This window comes from Montipora capricornis, chromosome 7, assembly GCF_036669925.1.
Source record: "Montipora capricornis isolate CH-2021 chromosome 7, ASM3666992v2, whole genome shotgun sequence".
Lineage (NCBI taxonomy): Eukaryota > Metazoa > Cnidaria > Anthozoa > Scleractinia > Acroporidae > Montipora > Montipora capricornis.
The window spans coordinates 16478090-16501681 of NC_090889.1; the positions used below are offsets into that span (position 1 = coordinate 16478090).

The following is a 23592-nucleotide window of genomic DNA, read 5'->3' on the forward strand; positions in this document are numbered from 1 at the left end:
GCTGTCTGATAATTGCGTCTTATAATTATGTGTATTTGCTGTTTGATAATTGCGTCTTGTAATTATGTGTATTTGCTGTTTGATAATTGCATCTTATAATTATGTGTATTTGCTGTCTGGTAATTGCGTCTTATAATTATGTGTATTTTGCTGTTTGATAATTGCGTCTTATAATTATGTGTATTTACTGTTTGGTAATTGCGTCTTATAATTATGTGTATTTGCTGTTTGATAATTGCATCTTATAATTATGTGTATTTGCTGGCTGGTAATTGCGTCTTATAATTATGCGTATTTGCTGTTTGATAATTGCGTCTTATAATTATGTGTATTTACTGTTTGGTAATTGCGTCTTATAATTATGTGTATTTGCTGTTTGATAATTGCGTCTTATAATTATGTGTATTTGCTGTCTGGTAATTGCGTCTTATAATTATGTGTATTTTGCTATTTGATAATTGCGTCTTATAATTATGTGTATTTGCTGTCTGGTAATTGCGTCTTATAATTACATGTATGTCTATTTGCTGTCTGGTAATTGCGTCTTATAATTATGTGTATTTGCTGTTTGATAATTGCGTCTTATAATTATGTGTATTTGCTGTTTGGTAATTGCATCTTTTAATTATGTGTATTTGCTGTTTGATAATTGCGTCTTATAATTATGTGTATTGGCTGTCTGGTAATTGTGTCTTATAATTATGTGTATTTGCTGTCTGGTAATTGCGTCTTATAATTATGTGTATTTGCTGTTTGATAATTGCGTCTTATAAAAATGTGTATTTTCTGTCTGATAATTGCTGTTTGAGGCTATCGCATCGTGTGCTACTTCTTTTTCTTACCACATTTTGACTTCATCTGTGAACAGGAGTCCATTGCCTGATGTGATTTATTACTGAACAAACGCACGGCAACATGGAGTCTACTTGTTAAATGACTAGATAGGCTTCCAAGATAGGCTCTCGGTATAAGGAGGATAAAACCTACGGTTCGTCTGACTGTGCATGTTCATTGAATGCACTCGTAAACATATTCTTCACACGATCTCGTAAAAAGTGTAGTTAACTGAACCGCCAATTCAAAGCTAAAATTTCACAAGAGTGCTTAGGCCTAATCACTGAAGGGAGCGCTTAGGCTTAATCAGGCAATGTGGTGGCGCCACGTTTAAAGAACGAGGTATATAAATGCACAGTAATTTGTCATTTTTATTCTGGCGAAAACCACATGGAAAGCGGGTAATCACTGAAACGAGCGTGTCAGAGCGTGATGCAAGGCAATTTTGTGACAAAAGACCATGAAGCATTGCAACTTTAGGGCTCCGGGACCGCGGTAGCAGGTTTCTTGAGCTGAATGTATGTGAGGGGGTTTTTTTAGAATCAAGTCCATCTATGGTTGCTCCATGCACATTGAACTGAAAACCTACATACTGTCCGCAAAAATTGGTGCACGAAGTTCCCGGTGTTTCGGTCTGGCTAGGCTCAGCTTACTGGATACCTCTCTCAAATTTCAAATTTTAAAAAAACGTCTTACAAACAATAACCCAATACCTGGACAATGTTATGCTGTCTCTTAGTATCCTGCCACTGCCACCAGACCCAGTCTCCAGGGTGTACGTTCAAGATCCTCGGAGTAAAGCCCTGGTCACGAACTCTGATTGCGTGGTACTGCATGAAAAGAAAATTCCCCAAAATTGAAAGTAACTACGCAAACGAGATTCCTCGCAAATCTGTACAACCTATGATTTTACTGGTCTTAGTAGTATAAGATGCAGCACTATTCTGTTCAGGAGTTTGCTCTCTTGCTTATTGTTTTCTAAATAGAGGATATTACATGGCCGCGCGGGGATACGAATTTTATCTTCGAGTGCTGCAAGTATCTCTCACGAGTGAGCAAAGCGAACGAGTGAGAGATACTTATTGTATAGATATCGATGAAATGTCTAGATTTAAAACAACTTGTTTTATTTATTTTCCAAATGATGAAAAAGTGGTCACCAACCGCTAAAACACGCATGTTGTGTAACATGAAACAAGATATGATATACAAGATATACAAATCATGATAATGTCAAATTTTGCAATAAAAATGTTAATGTAGTCGAGAAAAATTATATTAAAGCACAAAGGTATCTTACAATGAAGACGAAGCTCGCGTTTTATTGGCTAATCGTGTTGGTTACCATGACAACACCTATATCCTCACATGTGAAAGATAAAAATGATATGTTCACTGCGCGCGGTGAAGATATGATTTTTTAGTACAAGGAGAAATCCTGGTATTTCATCAATATCTATATAATAAAGAAATTTTAGAGCCATTCAAATGGCTGCGTCGTGATGAAAAACAAACAAGCGATCTCGACATAAGTTTCAGGCACGATAAACGCGATTCTCATCTCAGTTTTTTTATTCGCCTCGTTAGTTTGTTTACTTCTTCGTTTATATCTTCATTCATTCAATCATTCATTCATAGTCCTCAGCGTCTTTTGACCATTGACAACATCTGGGCACGATTCTAAAAAAACAACTTTTCACAAACCTTCACATTTTTCTGCACAACTATAGACCAACTATTTGTACAGGAAACAGAATCTAAGTCCTCTTGCAAACAATAAGTGAATACTCCGATCTCATCAAACTGGCGACTCAACACTCCAAGACAACCTATCAAATGCGCTTGGTCTTTTGCTCTTTTACAACAACCTGTACATTAAAAGAACAACAAGCTAAAATAAGAGAGATGAAGGTACCCCATCGGTCATCTCATTCTTTGAATACAGTCACGTGATAAGACGGCCACGTTGGTGCCAAAACAATAGAAAAATGTAGCTCAAGTTTTGCATAATAATAGTCACAGAGCTTGAAATTGCGACCAATACAGTCGCATTTGCGACTGAATTTTTTCCCTTTGCGACTAACATATCTGGAGAAGTCGCAAATTTGCGACTTGTTTTCATCTTCTCTCTTTCTAAACAAAAGGGTTAGCAGTTGCCACTTTGCTGCTCTTTTTACTAAAATAAATGAAGAAATGACAAAATTATTTTGTTTCTCGCCTTGAGTTTTCTATCAATCTGAAGATAGCGTAATTGTAGCGTAATTTCGCTGCGATGTTACGTGCACACCTCCATTCCTTTAATGTCATTCGCCATTTTCAGCGGTTTCTTTCAACACAAGTATTGTGGGCTCATATTTTGTTTTGCTATACCGCTGACAACACAATGCAGCTCGACGATTTTGCGACCAAATTTTGCGAAATTGCGACTACATTTTCGTATATTGTCGCAAAATTGCGACTGGACTTTTTCGCTAATTTCAAGCCCTGAATTAGAGACAAATAGGCCATTTTCGAAATATCAATATTCAGTTTGTCAGTGAGCACAAAAACAATAGAAACACGTTGGAATGAATGTGAAAAATATTTACATATCATCCACTTTCCTTTGTCTTTGTCCTCTAAACCTCTCTTTCAAGCTGAATTTTAATATATCAAAGTGGCCAATTCTCAAAAGACTTTTTCGCCGTGACGTCAGAAGCAATCAAAGGATATCAAAATTAATTGCCTTGAAATGACGGAGTTGATTGGAATTTAACGACGGTGCCTACTATTGTTATTGGGAGTCAGGGTGGCTTAGTGGTTATCTATCGGGCCTCCCACCACTGTGAGCCGGGGTTCAATTCTGGCCTCGGCCATCATGTGGGCTGAGTTTCAGTCGATCTCAACCTGACTCGAGGGTTTTTCTCCGGGTACTCCGGTTTTCCTACCTCAACAAAATCGACTCACAGCAAATTAATATCTAGCTGTGGTGCTGTGCTCCGACATCAAACATGGACTGTATAGCGGCAGCCATAGGCGCCTTTGTATGCTTTCAGCCCGATGTGGTGAGCCGCGCCCTTCGCAATTCAGTCCAAAAACGACTGCAAGTAAGGGTGATTAGCACTAGCAATATTTATTTATTGCGCATACGTTCTCCGCATTTCCAGATACTCGGATTTCCTGTCGGTAGTGCTTACTAAAGCAGGGATATTTTTGCGCGGTTTAAATTTATGCGGAGAAAGCAGAACTTAGAAAGTGCTCTTGGTATCCAAAAAGAAAATTGGGGGTAACCATGCATTTTCCAGAGATAATTAAGCTTTAATTTGGAAAGGAACGCCATACATTGCTTTGTCTTTTAAAGTTTTTTGTTAATATTGTTGATTTATTATCTTTGAACAATGCATGGTTACCTCCAATTTTCTTTTTGGATTTTAATAACACTTGCTGAGATCTGCTTTTCCCGCATATTCAGTAAATCGCGCAAAAATACCTTTGAATTAGTAGGCACCGTCCTTAAACTATAATAACTCTTGTCTTCTTCATGTTAAAAAAACAACAACAACAAAAAAATAATAATAATCTCCATAGAGCATTTTCCTTTTGCATGGTAATTTCCCTCTTGAAATGCACTGGTAGAAACTTAAGCGTTTGCATGGTATGAACGTTACTTAAACATATACGATCTCTGCGGGTTTATTATCAACTCCCAAAATGCTATTATTATTTACTATTATTACTTCTGTTTTACTAACGTTCATAACTGTCGCGCAGTTCACTTGCACACCTTTCAGATAAAGCATCTTTATAAGAATACTTGCAACTTACGCCACACTTTTTCGATGTGGTTACATAATTAGAGTGATGTTATTTGACCCGTGAAACAGAGAATATTAGTCATTGTCTAACACTACCTCCTAATTAGACCTATTGTTTTTCTGTTACTCAGACTATTTAGATCTAAAACGGTAGTGCAGTATGTAAAATGAAGAATTTCACTTAATAAACGAAGAAACGTATTACAATAACTGTCGTATTAATAAACTCTTCAGTTGTGTCATTATTGTGTGTTCTGTTTTTGTGTCAGTTTTTTCATTCTCGATCTTGTATACACCATGTGATAGGGGCTTTTACGCACATATAGCGTGTAATATTCCACTATATATTTCACGGGTCAAGTAAAATCACTCTACCTATTTAATAATATACACGAAAACATTTCAGCATGTTGATAGGTTGAGAGCACGTCAATCTATCCCAAAAAGAGTGCAGAAAAGTGAGATAAGTGCAGATAGTTGAAATTAGTGCATATTATAAAGGTGAAATTTGTGCATTTATATCATTGATAAGTAATTGCATAATTGACTTTTCTCGTGCAATTTGGAATAGATGGTTTTCAATAATGTGATGAGACTGCCATGTTGGTGCAAAAAAACAATATCAAACTACAATAGGCTCAAATTCGCAAAAGATTTTTTTTTCTCTATTGTTCTGTGCACCAACATGGCTGCTGTGACGTCAGGCGAAAACTATCTATAAATAAGCACTTGTAACGTTTTTCAAAGACTACAAACTGCACTCGCCCGTTTGGTCGTCTTCGAAAAATTCTACTTTTGCTCATTGATTCCAAATTGCATTCCAAATCATGTGATTACCTATAGGAAATGATATTTGCTTTAATTTCTAAGCGCGTACATTTTAACAGAAGATGCTCGTTTGCTTGTTTTTGTTTTATTTGCCAGGCCACAACACCGAGGACTAACGGCCGCTACGCTCAGTTCTCGAACAGTGTGTTGTGAAACGAGGTTTATAGTCCTCATCCGAGAACACTTGGAAGTCTTACCATTTGCAGATGGAATTACAAAAGAACCACCTTCTCCTGCCTCGACTGAGCCATCTGGTGGGCGATATACTAAAGGGCCTACTGTATGTAACTTAGAAGTGGCATTGCATCGCATTGCATTGCATTACACTACAGGCGCACTGCAACGTATCTTTCATGCCACTAAGAATGACTTGTATAATTAAAAAAAGGCAATTTCAGCTGATCAACCTGAGGCAACTTGTATTGCATTGCATGGCATTGTACTGACTTCAGTTGCAATGTCTTTCAAGTTGCAAAAACGTCCTTACCAGAATTCGAGGACTTCCTTCTTGCGGGCAAACCTTTTGCAGATGTACATCGTTCGAGCTGAAAACACAAAAAACACTTGTGGACGAAACTTACAAACTAAATTTTTCATTTTGCCACGGCCAAACGCCATTTAAAACACAGCGAGCAAATGCAATTGTAGTCTTTTTGTGCCACAACGCTCGAAGTGTTCTGAATAGAAAAGGGTCTTTCTCACCTCTCTTAAGTACCACGAAGGACTCTCTTCATCGCTCAGCGTCCACCAGATTCGTTCCCCTTGTTTCACTGTGCAAAGATCTGAAGCAGGATCATAGATTAGGATGCCATCTAATGAAGCACACAGTGTATCATTACAAGTTATCTCCTTAAACTTCACCTAAACTCAAATATTTTTTGTTTCAAATATAAATCTCTCCATCCAAAGCAAACATATGTCACCATGATTGTTACCCAGAATTTCGCTTTCTCTGTTCCTTGCAAGCCACGTTTATTTGGCAAAACTAGTAGTAATTTGCATCCACGACCGTGACGTGAGAGGCATGGGTCTATTCTCGATTTTACGTCACAAACTGCTTTGCATTCCTGTTTTCAAAGGAATTTTGCATTGCAAAGCAGTCTGTGACGTAAAATCGAGAATCGACCCATGCCTCTCACATCATGGTCGTGGGTCCAAATTACTACTAGTTTTGGTGAACTTAGGAATTTCGAGGTAAGAATGGTAAAAAAATGTTCGCTTTTGGTGGGGAGATTAATGTTCTTGACGAAATATATTTGAGTTTAAGTGCACTTTAAGCCTAACTCAGAACTTCATGAACAGTATTTCCTTTTTTTGTTAGTGCTCTTGTAAAGGTCATACAATGTAGTTGAAGGATCACTTTTTGACACCTACACCAAGTAACCATCCTCAGTGTTTTGGACTGGCATTGAGTTGGCACACTTCCAATTGGAGCTTCGCTCTGTTTTATTACCCTTAAAACTTACTGTAAGTTGCGATACTCGATAGTAAAGTAACCATGTCGCTGTATTGGACAACCCTCAGTTAACGTCTGGCCTCAGGATAGGATCAAGGTTGATCGCTGGTGACCTCATTTTTGTTTTATAGAACGGGTTGATTTTCCCTAGTGAACAAATACAAGTACAAGACATATGCAGAAGGACGAAATATGTCATGGTTTCTTAGTGTCTTTTGTCGGAACGAAATGTGTTTCATCAAAATGCAACCAACTTTGTAGGTTGTTTGAGCTCACGATTCAATCATACTATAACCATTTAACCAGCCCTTTTGTCGCCTCCAGTCACGCCACCCACGTCGATCCAATCAAAAGTCAATACCTGCATACCTTAACTTAACACTTGCCTGGATTAAAACGCCCATTGGCAATGTCAACAACATGTTCAGTTGGGTTGGGTTGTACCACGACACATCCTCGTTTCTCAGATTGATCCGCCATGATATATACGAAATAATACAAGCCTGGCTCTGTAAACTGGTGCGAAATAAGGTCCGCTAGCCTAGTTTGCAGAAACAAAAGAAACAAGTCTGGAGATAGCATTAATTTGCTTCATTTCCCGTTTCTCACAACAGCCATTTCTTACAGTCTCATTCATTTTGATAAAGGTCCCAGTAAACTGGTATTAACCAAGATGTGCGAGTCTAGTTTGCAGTGAAGACATTGACAAGATTTGAAATGGAATTAACGTCCTCTTTCCCCCAGCCCTCCCCTAACAAAATTCAAACGTCTTTTCACCATATAAACATGATAGCAACCTCGGTAAACTTGTATTATCCAAAGTCTGCAAGCCCATAGTTTGCATGCAGAGACGTTCTTAGAAAGAGCTGGATCGGCATTCAAGTATTTTTCAGTTATGCTCATGTTAGGCTTTGCTGCAAGTTCAAATCTTCTCGGATGACATTTGCACTCGACAGTTCGGATGACCTCGGAATGTTTTCGGGACTTTGCCTCGTCGACCTTGGCGAAAATGGGTATCAGTTTAAAGTTCTGCCAAAGATTTAAGATTCAATAGCTCCATCACACTTTAGAGCGGTTTTCAATTGAGTGTCGAAAGTAATTAGATAATTACTTTGGTTTATGATTACTTCACTCAGTGATTGGTTCAAAATTCTCGCGCCATTTTTTCATCCAATCAGAAGTGAAACCAAAACCAATCGTGGCTCACGCGTGCACATTTTCCCGCGCTTTGTGTCGGCTACGTGTAATTACTTCGAGTTTTGATTGGTTTGCCAGATTGTCTCAGTCCGTTTTGATTGGCCAAAGTAATTACTTTGGTTTTGGTTTTACGACACTCAATTGAAACTCGCTCTAAATGCTTCTAGCTGCAATTTCTAATTCGCCTGAACAGATGCACCTTGTCTTCGCATTTCAATATTCAAATAAGAGTTACTGTACATTTCGATGGGGATATTAGGATAAAAACTAGCGAAACAAATTTAACACGAGGTTTCAATGCCATCGTGAAATCAGTTTCAACTGAAGACGTAAAATAAACTTGCACTGATAAAAGCGAAATGTTGAGCTAAGAGTGGTAAAACCTGTTCGCTTTTGGTGGGGGAGATTAATATTGTAGATGAACAATATTTGAGTTAAGGTTCACTTTAAGGGGAACCTCCACTCTTACCAGAAAATAAGTTTAAACCGAAGCAAACTATGTTAAAGGGGGTAGGTCACGCTATTTTAGGTAATTTTGTTTAATTTTGTTAATTATGAGCTCTAAACGTCAAATTGGCAGAGCAAGAGTCTTTCATTTGCAAAATCACGGCAACATAACAATTGAGAATGATTTTCAAGCTTTGTAAATGACATTTTGATATAGACTGATATAAATTTGAAAAAAGGAGGGCCGACGTTTTTCAAATTTACCCAAATTCAATCCATTTCAATCGTCTCCAGTTTTGTCCATCCATGTCCCTTCTTGGCTTCCCTGTGTTTTGTTAGAGTTCTTTTATAGTTTTGAACAGTTATTTTGATATTTTAGTTAATTCTATGACCATTCGATCAGTGCTGAAAATGCCTAAAATAGCGTGACCTAGCCCCTTTAAAAAACAAATTTGCTCGAAATTTGTTTTTAGAACAGTGTTAATATCAAGAAAAGTGAATAGTAAATTCGCTTATCTTATTCACGGGCGCAGCCATCTTGAACAATTGTTACGTCTTACGGTTGCCTTACTGTTCTGACACAAAGAGCTTTTGTCTAATAACAATGGGGCAACCGTAACACGTCACAATTATTATTCAAGATGGCGGCGCCTGCGAAATTTGCAAAAAAAAACTAGGCGATACTAAAACTTATTTATTTCGGATACACTTTCTTTCAAATTACTATAGACTGACTTGACTGTAACAGTTACTTCCAGTGATTCAAAATTATTTTTTTGTTGAAGTGGAGGTTCCGCTTAAAAGATTAATTTATGTATTGAGGAAATTCGGATTCACCGAACAAATAGACAAACGCCAAATGAAAAGAAGAAATATAGGGCACTTATTCACCTGGAATTTGTTGGGCCAGGAAGTCTTGCAGAAACCTTAAACAAAAGACGTTACGACAAAGTTTGAACTGTCACCATGGCTTTACCTGACACATTTTCCTTCCACCTCATTAATAAGAAATGAGGCTAATTAGTGAGCGTATAAAAGGACTTGTTTATACACCCTTTTAAGTCTAATATATGCCGTTTTCCGCTAATGACGTCGAACTCGTGCTTTCAAATTTTATTCAGAAATGTACAAAGGCCTAAAACTTTTCCGATTTCTTTTGTTGTTTTAAGCCTTTGTACATTTCTGAATAAAATTTGAAAGCACGAGTTCGACGTCATTCGCGGAAAAAACGGCATATATTAGACTTATTAAAAGGGTGTATAGCATAAGCTATTTGGTATAACTCCGCTAATCTAGAGTTAGATTAGAGTACTTTTTTTAAACAAACCATGAGCAACCAAATCATACACCACGCACCCCGGGAATTGGTTTCGGAGGGGTATGTTCCATTTTTACTTCAGGTTCACTGTTTTTTTCGAGGAATTCATATTTAACCATGCAAACATTCTTTCACGAGTCCCCGGCTTAAAATGAATGTAACTTTAAAAGTTACGATCTAAGATCCGACGTTTTGACACTCCTGGAAAGTGTCTTCTTCAGGGGTGATCCCTTGGAAACCCCACAAGCGTGGTTTTCTGGGCACTTCTTTACATCAGACCGGGACGAACTCAGGCCGGTATGAACTTGAGCCGGTATGAAATTTTTGCAGCCGTTCACATGAAACCGGGAGGAAATGCTTGGTGCCTGGTCTCGGGACGAAAATATATGTTTTGTCAAATAAATATATGGCTGACCCAAAAGCAATACAGGCTTGAAATTTCTGGGCTGGGACTGAGATTTGTTGTCATTTACATGAGAACGGTACGAACACTCAGACCGAGAATTTCTCATTTCGGTCCAGCAACCGAGGCGAAGTCAGACCGGTACGAGCTCATCGTCAGGCCGGTCTCATGTAAACGCATAAGAAGAAATATCTGGAGGCCGATACGAACTCATGCCGGTGTGAGTTCGTCCTGGTCTCATGAAAATACCCCCTAAGCTACATAAAAGGTATCACCCAGGGCCCGGTTGTTCGAAAGCCGACTAACTTAACCCAGGATTAGCGTAAACCTTTGTTTCATGTTTTCAACATTTTGGTGAAAGTTCCTTTTGCTTATTTTTGTTTTTCAAGATTGACTTCTTCTAATGTAAAGTTTTGTCGAATATCAGCGTTGAACAGCATTTGGGAGTAAAGAAATAAAATCCTTGGTTAATTTTTAATCTGGGATTAGCGTTAATCGCCTTTTGAACAACCGCGCCATGATCATTTTATCCCTGAAATTGTGGCATATATTATATTTTTTTGAAACTCAGAGATTTTACAGCCCTATTCCTGATACCATAACGATGACTGTATAAATTTTGTCTCTAAGATAAGGCGTTTTCCAAGGCACTTAAAGTGCACGACTCGAAATTTCACCACCATTTTTCTAATTTCATATTCTTAGAATTATCCTTCATTTCCCCTTCCATATCTTGAAAGCGAGCTCAAAGATGACGAAGTTCTACTAAAATACAAGATACAGAGGGTCTAACAGATTACCAAAATTAGAGGCGTGGTTGCACTGTAGTTAGCCTGCCTTTGCACTAATGGAGGTTGAAAAAACTGGGATAAATTTTCCTTACCAAGAACAAAATTAGTGTATTCAAAGTATTTTTGACATGTACCGCTTAGGAAGGAAAGCATCGATTAACTACTTCATAAAACAAGCCAATTTTTAATTTTAGACTCATCATTTAAAAAGCCCAAAAATCTAATATGGACGGGTCATCCTGCTTAAATTCCATTAAACAGTCTCACGTTCCGGTACCGTGCGAACGTGGCCTCATATTCACAACACCCACGAGTTCTTATTAGAAACCCACAAATGCCTTTTAAAAAGGACTGAGAAATTGGAGATAGAAGAAACGAAATTCATGCACATCTCAATACGTATGCAGTGTGGTGTCAGGAACAGTTCTGTTATAGTCTTACCAAATGACTTGAATCTAAGCCATCCTTGTAAATATATGCATCCACGATCGTCCTACTTTGAATCTACACCAATTGAATAAAAGATAATTAGATGAAAGCCCAGTTTTCATTTCAGTCTGCATACAGATTCACACAACAAGTGTTTCAGGACATTCATTTGCTTTCTGTATGGCATGTGTGTACCTTGCTCAAGAAGGGGTCCCCTGCAGTGTAACGTACCTTTCCAAGTGAACAATCAAGCCAAATTCTATCTTGGACTGTGGCCGAAATGAAATCGGGTTGCACACTATCCTCCGTAAGCTGAACTGAAAACTCTCTGAAAACCAAACACACGCAATGCATATTTGTCTACCACATAGATAAACGCTGGTATCAATAATTGCTGTCTGGTGAACCTTTTAATTTGGTTACTGCGATTTCGTAATTCTGCGGAATCTCATCTTACGCTAGCGGCCAAACTGCGTTTTGGCTTCCATCAATCAAACTTCTGACGCCAAGCCGAAAGTTGACTCGAAATCGCGGATGCCGAAATCAATTAATGCGTGACATAACCTACCAATCGCCATATTGGGTTCCCACGGTAGATTCGTACATTACAGTAAACAACCTCATATAAGAACAAATTTTTCAGGTTTAAGGCTGACCGTGTTGTTATTTGAGGGGTGCTTACTGTACTGTACTGTTTCGTTATCCTAATACCCTTTCCCTTTGTATTAATTATAAGAACATGTTTTATTTATCAGGCTGAATTTGTTCCCATTTTTATATGGTGCTTTATTGGCCAAATTTCAGCCTGATGTCCTTAATCCACTTGTTCTTATATGCGGGTGTTTGCTGTATAAGTCTACGCGCGCGTCGACGGAAAGCGATGGAATCTGCACGAATCCTTTTACTGAAGAACCTCTAAGGTGTTCGAGCTGTGAAATAAACATAAACTCCAATTCACTTTCCGGAGGCGGAGTCCATCTTCCCGGCTATGTTCAGAAAGTTTGTTGTCAAAACGCAGTTTGGCGCCAGCGCTTGAAGGTGAGAATCCACAGAATTCTGAAAATCGCAGTAACCCAGAGAAGTTCAGACACATTAATTATATGATAATTAAAAAACTCATTGATAATTCATGAACCTAACAGCCAATAAACATTCTTCATTTATGATTAGAATTCTTTACATAAAGAAAAGTAATGGGGCTTGGCTTCTTTTTCTTGTATACTGATATCTTCCTCTAACAATAATTTGAACCTTTGCTCGGACTCCCGTGGTACACGCATTTTGTGGAATGTTTTTTGAAGACGTTCAAAAAACTTGTGGCAAGTGTTCTATCGTGTCTAAAAACACTGCTGCTAATCCACGAGATACAAACTTGTGCAACAATTAGTATAGTGCGTCAATGTTTAGTTCGTCAAGTAATATGACAGTTTCAAGATGGACTCAAGTGTCTTGAAGAAAAACTCGCTTTCGGACATTTTTCAAGACGCACTTCCTATTTCAATAAGGATAAGATACAAATGCAATACAATACAATACAATACAATACATACTTAATTGACCGCTCCCCATAGGGGCTTTTCAGGGCCAATGAAACACAACGAAACGACAGAACAGAACAACAACAACTGTTAAGAATCCCAACTGGCTGGAGGCAAACCAGTTGGCTATTTACAAGTGCGGCTGGGAAGTTGAACCAGGGACTACCAGGAACAAATTCAACGAGTGGTCAGAGCGGGTCTTGAACCCGGGATCTCCGGATCTCAAGGCAAGCGCCCTAACCAGCTAACAGCACTCATAAAATAGTACTTAATGCAACCTTTCATCCAATCAGACATATTTATCTATTCGTAGAGGCTCTCGGAGGGACTGGGAAAGAGCCCGCTCACATACTAACTGGGAAAGTACCTGTTTCTCTGAGTGACTTTCACAACGCAGATCAAGTTAGCCGCAAGTTCTTCAACACAGTGGCCATCATTCTTTTCCAGATAAAAGAAGTACAATCCAGTGGTGTGGAATGTTCTTTCGAACGTTGGTTTTAGTTCAGCCCTTTAAAAAAATCATTTATAAGCCTTAATAAAGAATTATTTTTCTGCACTGTACTTCACCTTTGCATGGGTGAATTAACAATGGTGATTACAATTCGTGGTTAAGAAATTTACATACTAATTTGATTGACAGACTGACTGACTGACAGATGGACGGCCAACGGCCTGATTAGCTGGCTGAGTTGTGTAGCTGGCAGACTGATTAACTAATGGGCAGACGGACAGACTGACTGCCACATGTAGCTGGCAGAGTTGGCTGGCTAACCTTCCTACTAACCAACTTAACCCTCAGAACAATGAAGGCAAAAAACTAGACACGGGTCGACAAAAACCTAACAGAACGCTTTGCTTTCCAGACAAATGTTAATTACTACATTTAACCCATTGACCCCCAGGAATGAGACAGACTGACTGTCTGTCGCCAGACCACTTTACTCGTCAATGGTAGTTCAGGAGTCAATGAGTTGAAAAATGAAAAAAAAAAAAAAAGGTAACAAAGCTACCTTGACTTCTTGAGGACGAATCCACCATGCTTAAAACAATACCTGAAAATGAGAGCAAATGTGTCCCATGAGGCAACATGAGAATACAGTCTGGGACAGATAATAATTTTTACCATACTTGTTAGTGTATCTTGAGAATAGAAGAGGCAAACTAGTACATAAGAGAAATTTGCAATGCCATTCATGGATTGACACAGTAACAAATCTGTGGGTTACATTAACTCAGGTCGGACCCTTTGGCAGATTGAGCCACAATACCACAACGACTCATGTAGGAAAAGAGAGAATTACATGTACTTTATATCAAGGGGTCAGCCCTGGCTAAAAGTCTGGAGATTAGGCCAGGATGGATTACAAGTCATAAGATGAAATCTGTCTTGAATATTAAAACATGTGCAACAAAATCAAAGCAGACACTTCAGATACAATATCTTGTTTTTAATAATATTACTGTGGGGAAAAATGAACACAGTCAATGCTTTGATTGATCTGAGTTACCAGTCCCAAAGGCAGCAAAAATTATTGAACCTTAATAATTTATAACTGAGGCCCTGTTTACATGGAGGGAGGGTTACCCTCCTAGAAGGAAAAAAGGAAAGGAACAGAACTTTATTTAAGTGTCTAATCTTCTAGCACTGGAGTAATAATTGGGGATACTGTAAATTGAAATTTACAAATCAATGCAAATCAAATCAAATCAAATCAAATTTTGGTTTTCGAGGAGGGTTTAGTCCCTTGTAAGTGGGTTACCCTTTTCTATTGTTTTTCCTGGTTTCGTTTACATGCGAGGTGTACATGGGTTTAGTTACTGGGGCTAGGAGAAGGGTAACTCTATCTGCTTTCTAGGGGTAACCTTCTAGGGGGTTAACTTCCTGTTTCCTTAAGTCATGTAAAAGGTCTAGGAAGGGTTACCCTCCCAGGAGGGTCAATGTTAAGGTGATCAGATTACTGCCACATATCTGACAACAACACACTGGGTCACGTGGTCATAAACCTGGAGAATTCATTCAGAGAACTGGTATGCTGGCAAGATCGGCGAATCCGGGGTGGTTTAGTGGTCATCAATCATGCCTCCCACCTCCATGACCCAGGTTCAACTCTGGCCTCGGTTCATATGTGGGCTGAGATTCAGTCGATCTCAACCTGACTCCGAGGATTTTTCTCCCTCCTCAAAATCAACTCCCAGTCAATTACATCTGGCTGGGTTTGCGGTGCTCTCAGATCACACATGGATCGTATGGCGGTAGCCGTGGGTGCCTTCACATGCATTCGGTCCGATTGATCCTGAAAAGCTCTTGTAGGGAGCGGTCAACTAAGCACGCATTTACATTTACAATGATACAGAAAGTAAGGACGACAGTCAGAGCAACACTTTGGCAGTTCAGGAATAGGGCATTCTATTGATGATGACCAATTACATGTAATAGGCAAAAGTCTTGACCAGACAGAAAGAACCTTGCTTTGTCAGCCTCATATGAAATCAAAAGGTTACCCTGCCTAGCTGGCGGTATTGTTAGCATGAGATGCAAAATAACAAGCGAAGAAGCCATGCAGAGAATGGAGAGAGAGAGGTGTATTTCACAGCACCCCTTCCCATTCTCTGTGCGGCTTCGCCGCTCAATGATTTGCCTTTTGTGCCAACAATACCACCAGCTACGCAAGCTACATGTATCAAAAGAAAAAGTTTGCCAAAGCTTGACAAAACCGTTTACCTGAAAAGGAGGGCATTCTACTGTAGGTGTTTTACTCGCCATCTATGTATTAACAGGCCCTAAGACATTCTTACCATGAAACCTTACAGTAAGTGATGCAGAAGTTAAGATTAGTGAAGCCCCATTACATATTAAAAAGCTGACATCAATGAAATCTGTTTTAAATTAAAGACCATCAACCTACTCCATCTCCTGCACCAGACACTGTACGCCAAAATCTTCATTTTCACATTTCCACGAAACAGCTTCACCTTCTTGAATGTTCACCAGTTGAGTCTCAAATCCACTGCTGGTTATCTACATGTAGCATAGCGGAAAATTGACTCAGGAAAAGATACTGAATCATAACGGGGCAAATTTGTTCACTGACGATAAATACCATATTATTATATTCTGGTTTTTCAGGATGGATTGACTCTTAATTAGGGCCAAAACCAAGAAAAAATTGGAGGTGAATAAAATGAAGGAAGATGAAAGGGGTCTTAAAGGCTGAGACACACTACACGACAAGTCGCGGTGACAGGTCTCTCCTAGAAGTCACTCTGTGTGTACTACAAGATTAGTGTACTTGCAAAACAAGTCGCTGCAACATTACACCTGTTCAGTGCACACGCAGTGATCTTGTATGAGGGGGAATGTGAACTAGTTTTCTAATTCAATATGGCAGACCATGTGACCCTCTCTCATTGATTCATTTACATTTTGTTGGCGGAAGTGTATACACAGTGCGACAATGCAGCATACCCTAATTTTGTTGCTGCGAGGAATTTGTGCACTTGATTGCAGTGACGATGATTTTCACACAATTAACCACATCACACAAGGCGAATTGCTGCGAATTGTTTAATAAAATACATGTAACTCAGTGCTGCATCTACAAAATTTGATCTTGAGATCCTAAGATCAATTAAAAACCACTGTAAGCACTGTAAATGTCATAATGACAATATTGTAAAATAAGAAAAGGGGATTTACCCAATACTATTGTACCTTAACTTCCAGTGAGGGTTTCTCAAAGACTTGCACATTTAAAGTTTTCAACTTGTCAGGCATAGATTCGCTGCAAAAAAAAATTAGGCATAGATTCACTGCGAGTTATCTCAAGGGGTCAAAATGCAGTCAGTTTTAATGGGTATCTGACAAAAAAAGTGTATGTTTCTTTAAGTCGATTATCGGATTCATCAGGTCAAGTCTTCCCTTTTGTTGGGTTCTTAACCCTTGACCCACTTTATCTGGAACATTGATCTGTGGCTGAGTCAATTCCTTTTTTAGAACACCTGAAAAATATTTGCACCGACTGGTGGACTAAAATGGCTGTAATTTCTTTTCTTTAGGACAACAACATGGTACAATGTAAACAGAGTATAAAGTCTATAGATCAAGTCTCACTTCCATCAGTCAAAGGGCTAACGACACCCAACCACCTTCCATTTTCTATACACCCAATCCAAGTCAGATCGGATCATCTATAGACCTTTTTGATAATGGCGGCACGATAAAATATTCTTTTGTTTTATTAAATGCTGATAAGCCTTTCTAACCTTGCTGCAATGAGCAAAATTCAAAAGAATATGTTAACCAAAATGAGGCCAGTAGGTCCAATTAACATAAATACTGTAACAATACAATATCAAATTGGTTGCCATTTATGAAAGTGGTCTATATCCTAGACGACCCAAGTCGGGTCAAGTTGACCTCTCTTGCCTAATGGATTGACTCCATCCAATCGACCAAGAGTCGACCCATCAATCTGAGTCGGGTTGACTCGGATTGACAACCCAACTTACCGGTAAGTCCATTGGACTGAGTCGATTTGTGGATTCTACCCTCCCTATTTGATGTTCTTGCTTAGTTTTTAAGACTCTCGCAAACCAACTTCCTGTAAGACAGACCAAATTTTGAGTCTCACCTCCCACGATTTGACTCAGATGGGGTGTATTGGACAGCCCTCCCATGTTTCTTGAATAAAGGATAATCTCCCTAGGGTACAAACCTCTGAAATCGAAACAAGCCTCTCCTTCCCAAGCACACTTTAAATGAGCCAGTTTTTGTTAAACCACCACTGCAGTATCCCCCAGGAACACGAGTAAGCTCTGGACCACTCACCTAAAAAGCGAGTAAAACTTTTCAGGGATAGTTTGTTCGTTATCCCATGCCACATTCCTACCCTACTTGAGGAGTATTGTACCTTATACATGTAAGTATTACTAGTGGGTCTGTCTTTTCTGTGAGCTAAACGAGACAGTTTTACCTTGTTTACAAGCACTTTTTCCAATTTTCCTTGTCTATGATACATACTTGGAGTCAGTATTTTTGCATAGAAGGCACATAACATCTTACATTGACTGTATATCAGTTTAAACTTTAGTTTCTTTTTTTTTACTATTAATCTTTTGCAGAAGCCCCAAGATGGGAAGAGGGTTAAAGGGGACATAGTTTTTTTCAAAAAGTGGATCTACTGAAAGTAGTACATGTATTATCAATGAAAAAATATGCAAAAATAATCTCATATAGCGTAGTTTGCCTTGAATAAAAAACCTAAAAGATACATGTACAAGACTTGTAGTATTAAGTAAGATAAAACAAAAAAGATTAATTGACTTTCGACGCGATCGACCGACATATACCGGTAGTCATAATTTACAACAAAACAAAGGTCATGACGTCATCCGAACAACCACAAAAAGGTTGTCGGCAAAGATCACGCCTTTCCACGCACAACTTTTTATATGAAGTGAACTGATGGAAAAACTCATTCCATATATATTAAGTCTTGGGGGCATAAAGTGCAAAATACCCAGCCAAGAAACAATTGTAGTTTCTGTGTGAATACTTGGCAGAGGGCTAATTAAATATTCAAGTTGAAATCAACAACATGGGCACAAAGCCACCAATCGATGATATTGCAAAACTTACAATGCTTGGTAAACACTTTTTTTCAAAAGTATGCAAAATAATTCAGTGAAGAAACTTATATGTCTCGTCAGAGTTTCTGACGAACATGAAAAATGATGGAAACCTACAGAACGATAAAACCCATAATATAGACCTGAAGCAACATGTGAAAAATTAATAACGTGCAAACTCCTTTGTTTTCCCCACTTGAGTATCTTGAAAATTGTCTAACAAATTTCTCGAAAGCCCTCAAACATCTAGAAACTGAACTCAAGCCTCGATGCGCGACGTTTTCAAGAATCGAGGATCGAGAATCAAGTTTCGCGGATGGAGTTTCAAGGGACTGTCGACTTACTTTTGCAAGATACTGTAGATGTTGTTAACTGAATACTAATTATTTTTACCTAAGGCGCCCTCAATCGGTGGGGAAAATCGTCCTGCATTAGCTACAGTAAAGACTAAGAGACAATCACGCTCTGCTCTAAGAATTAATTAGGCCTGCACGGTACTACCTGAATCACATTGAAGGCCTGAGATGGCAATTCTTCTTCCCATTCAAATAAAATGCACTGAAAATTTATCATCAAATTAAGAACATGGAATAAATTAGCCTATAAAGAAATGTACATACTGTAAGACAGAGTTTCTACCCCATAATAGCTCTGTAATAATTATTATTACTGTCCAAAACAGCCCTAGATGCTGACTACCATATTTGTAAAATTGTTATGGAAGCAGTTCCCCAACAATACAAATGAAGAGATAAAAAATTGATACTTTTAAATTCCAGAGGAAAGTCTCCAGATTGAATGGTATTTTTTTTACTTAAACTAAAGTGACATTACTGTAACTTCTCGGTATCTTAAAGGTAATTTTTGACTGTTAAGGATGGTGCCTATATACTATTGTTATTGCGCATAATTTGTTCTGCGCATCTCGAGATACTTGGGTTTCCTATCAGTAATGCTTACCAATACAGGGATATTTTTGCACAGTTTAACCCATTGACTCCTGGGGGTTCCCCACTGACGAGTAAAATCGCCTGGCGTTAGACAGAGTAAAATACTAAGTACAGACCGTTTAGTGGTGAATAAGTTAAGGATTGTGGATTGATCCAAGGCTGCTGCCTAAGAAAATTTTAAAGGGGCCCTCAGAGCTAAATGCTGAGAACTTAGGAGCCCAACATATGAAGTGAAATGTGTTGCTGTGAAAAATTAAAGCGCCCAGAGCTATTCTTTGGGAGCCCCAGGCTACCGGGCTCCTGTTAGGCGACAGCCTTGTGATCAATATCCATACTGTATATTACATTATTATGTACTCAAAAGAATATCGCATTCCTGATTGGTTAATGACAAGTGCACAAATAGCTTTCACAGAGTACAATATGGAAGTTGCTACGGAAACAGCGATGGAGTAATTATGTGGAGTATATAAGAAATAAAAATCATTTGAACATGCTTGTACATTTTGTGATTTTATGGTCACTCTATATTTTGAAAGTTCTCAAATAATAATTGCATAACTCACACCCATAAAATCATGAAATGAACTCGCATTCATACAATTCCATAATTACTTGTGATATTACCTCGCCTTCGCGTATGCAAACTTCACAGGGGGAAAAACCTTCAGCAGATAAATGAATAACAACCTCTTCTGAAATTAAATCAAGACACTATTATATAAGGGGACTGAACTAAAATCTGAGACTCGCCGAGATGCCGAGACCCTTGTTTTTGCAAATCCAAGACCGAGACCAAAACATCCGTGACTTCACACCAAAGTAAATGCAGTATAAACAAGACTTCAAGACTCTTTGCAAGGTTGCCAAGATTTTGAGATCAGATGAAACATTTGCGAGTGCCAGAATTTGGCAGGTACCATTCGCAACCCCTTGCTTACCATGCAAGTGAATATTGTTTTTGGCACCTCCCAATTGGTTAACTTAAAGGTGAACAGAAATATGGGTTATTGACCAAGCATGAGGTCAAGATGGCTGGATATTGGCCAAGTTCTTTTTTTTGCATGTTTATAGACTGAGACGAAGCCAAGGTCCATAAACACACAAAAAAAGAAGGAGGCCAATATCCAGCCATCTTGACCGAACAAGCTTGGTCAATAAAGGATATATTATATGACTTAAGGAAGTTCGCGCCAATTGTTTCTGCGCATCCTTACTGTGCACGCAAATGCACACGCCACGTCATACACGAGCACACGCGCTAAGTAATAAAATGAGAAATGATAGGGCAAAAGGCCATTGCTATAGCTTTGCCTGGATTTAACGCTCTTGGACGTTTGGTGACCCCAATTTTTCTTTCCAGAAACGGATTTTATTTACAATTATCTCCACGTTGTCCAAAAATGAACAAAAAATCAATGTGGGAAGTTAAAAAAATTTCAAGATTTCTGCTCACGGGACATCAAATCCTGCCATCTTGCGGCAGCAAGGCACGTGAAACTGTGGTCGCTAAATGCGAACTTGATCTTTAAGGAACCTCACCAGTTGACTAAATTCACTTAATAAGTCCACTTAAACAATATTTGGCAGAGAAGATTTCACTTCAAAGATTTAATTGCAATATATTTGGGTTTACAGACACTGGCCTTATTCGCTAACGAAGCCCGATTTTGTCACATTTTGAGTGTTTTTCCGGGCATGTTCTCTCCAAAACGAAGTCGGTGACCCCCCATTTTTTTTTACATTTCTGACATAACTAACTCATTATCTTACAGTGGTTAAAGTTTCAGAACAAAATCAATGTTGAAAAATTTTCGCACGAACGTCCTTAAAACACCAAAAAATGATCTTTGATCTTGCGGGACCAAGCGAGAAATCCCAAGCGGGCAAGATAGCTCCATCTTACCCGCTCGGGTAGCCAATCACAGCACGTGATTTGGTTCATCTTGCCCAGTCATGGAGCTAGTCATATAATAAGGTAGTTTAATGACCTTCAAGAAACTCAAGAGAAACAAAATGACCTCCAGACTGTACTCTTAACACCTCATCATTCTTCAGTTACTTTTTGGTCAGTTAGTTATTCAGCTTATTGGGTGTGTACAAAAAAAATAATTCCCTCATTGTCAGCAAAATTAATATCCACTACCATTCACCTCTATCTCCATCAATAACATTGTTAATCATTCATATCCACAAAAATTGGACAGCAGAAATAATTTTTAAATTAATATTAAAAAAAACGAGAATCAGTATGAGATACAGATAATCGTCCAAGATCAGCCTTTCTTTTTTTGTCTTCCTTTCGTGTTTGATGATATTTGAGTTATATCGAACTCTCAGGCAACTTAAAATTATTCTGCTTAAATCGTTAAAGCTTATTTCAGTCTTTCCGTCGATGCAGGAAAATACATGTAATATAAGCTTAAATTAAAATAATTAAACTTAATTTTACCTGCAAATCCATCATTTTTGCCGCGCACTGTTGGAAAGGGAAATTCCTTTGCCGGTCCAGAACGCGCAATTCCCATCCTACATAGATGATTCCTGAAATGTTTCGACTAATTTCTGCTCCCTGGCAACAAATCGTTCTTTCGGTAGCCATGAAGTAGCCATGTCACGCAAAAAGACGCGACAATTTGGTAGTTTGATGAGTAAACTTATAGCGACTTTCTCTCCTTTAACATGACTTAATCAGGGTGTCCTATTCCCAGCATAATGAAAGAGTTTCGATAGTTTTCCTGTAGAATGTTTAACACCTCCACTTAGCAAATTTTGAAAATCTAGATTATTTACATGGCTTCTTGCTGCTTGTTAAAAATCAGCTGCCATTTGGTCTCGTTCCCAGGAAATGGAGCGACAAAATCAAGGGAGAGTCTGGGGAGGGGTAACGCTCTGTTGCCATTAGCACAAGCGACGCTCACACTAACTCAAGCGTAGCAACGTCGGAGTAGATCTAGTAAGATTCAAGATCTAGTAAGATTCAAACCGACGTTTTTCAAGGTTTATGGCAAATCGCGCGCCGGTTTGGTTATTCGCATAATACAGTATGGGTGAGGTATACTAAATCTGAATTGGTACAAGCGATTTGAGAGTGAGAATAGAGAATGAAAGATTCACAATTGTACATAAACAGGTGATTTCACGTTGTTGCTGCACAGAGAATCGCGAAAATATATAAAATGCGTTCTATTCAGGCATTGCGTGTCGTGGAAAAATTGAAAAAATGCCCATTTATGAAAATCCCGTCAAAGCTGAAATTCATCCAATCAGATCGCTACGATAAGTTATGCGAAATTCGATAACAAAAACGAACGGTCAAAAAGCCTGTCAGTTGAAGGTAGGCCTTTAACCAACGATATTCTAATTTTGTGACGTTCTCCGTATCGACGACCGCATCAAAGATCTCGAAATCCCTAATTTTTCCACGAGTGAGCGATGGCTGTGACTGAATCACACAGATAAGGCTCTCAATGACTGAGTGAATGGAAAAATTGTCTTATTAAAATTTTATTAAATTCGCAACCCCTCATGGAAACTAAAGTGATATTTTATTGAATTATTCCTTTATGATTTTACAAAACGGACTAGAGTTGCCATATCTCATATTAGAACGTACGGCATATGAGCTGATAAACGAGTTTGAGTAGACCATTCAAATAGCTAGAAACGCGCTATCCAAGGCCAAGGCCGAAAATTTCATAAAATGGAATAATCATTTTATTTTTCTTTCTTTATGAAAACAATATTCTGCGACATTTTTACAATTTCCCATCAACTGTTGTCATAATTAGGAACAATCGATTCAAAGGCTGAAGCGATTTTTTAAAAAGAAAAAGATAACTAGCAACAAAATATATTCCGGTGGTGTGCCCGCAAAAGCAAGGGGAAACATCTCGGGAAACAATGTTTCATTGATGTATTTTCCTCTTTTTGCGCCTTGGGGCATTTGTCGAGGAAGCAACAATGTTTCAGAATATTG

At 38.5% G+C, this 23592-nt stretch overlaps 1 protein-coding gene across 2 annotated transcripts in view; it reads right to left on the bottom strand.

Moving 5' to 3' along the window:
* LOC138058324 (uncharacterized) overlaps positions 1-22447 on the bottom strand; it is a 95191-nt gene extending 72744 nt beyond the window's left edge. Inside the window, exons 1-16 of one of the 2 annotated variants that reach the window (XM_068904269.1) lie at positions 22066-22447; positions 20241-20308; positions 19165-19221; positions 17751-17863; positions 16748-16817; positions 15942-16054; positions 14046-14087; positions 13403-13543; positions 11729-11825; positions 11510-11572; positions 9448-9482; positions 7299-7453; positions 6159-6238; positions 5944-6001; positions 2539-2702; positions 1548-1664 (exon numbers count right to left, since the gene is read on the bottom strand). In XM_068904269.1, coding sequence (XP_068760370.1) covers positions 1548-1664; positions 2539-2702; positions 5944-6001; positions 6159-6238; positions 7299-7453; positions 9448-9482; positions 11510-11572; positions 11729-11825; positions 13403-13543; positions 14046-14087; positions 15942-16054; positions 16748-16817; positions 17751-17863; positions 19165-19221; positions 20241-20308; positions 22066-22141 — 1449 coding nt within the window. In that variant the 5' untranslated portion in view covers positions 22142-22447. The remainder of the gene's footprint in view (positions 1-1547; positions 1665-2538; positions 2703-5943; positions 6002-6158; positions 6239-7298; positions 7454-9447; positions 9483-11509; positions 11573-11728; positions 11826-13402; positions 13544-14045; positions 14088-15941; positions 16055-16747; positions 16818-17750; positions 17864-19164; positions 19222-20240; positions 20309-22065) is intronic. The other variant, XM_068904270.1, reaches the window with a different exon arrangement.
* Between the last annotated feature and the right edge of the window lie 1145 nt (positions 22448-23592).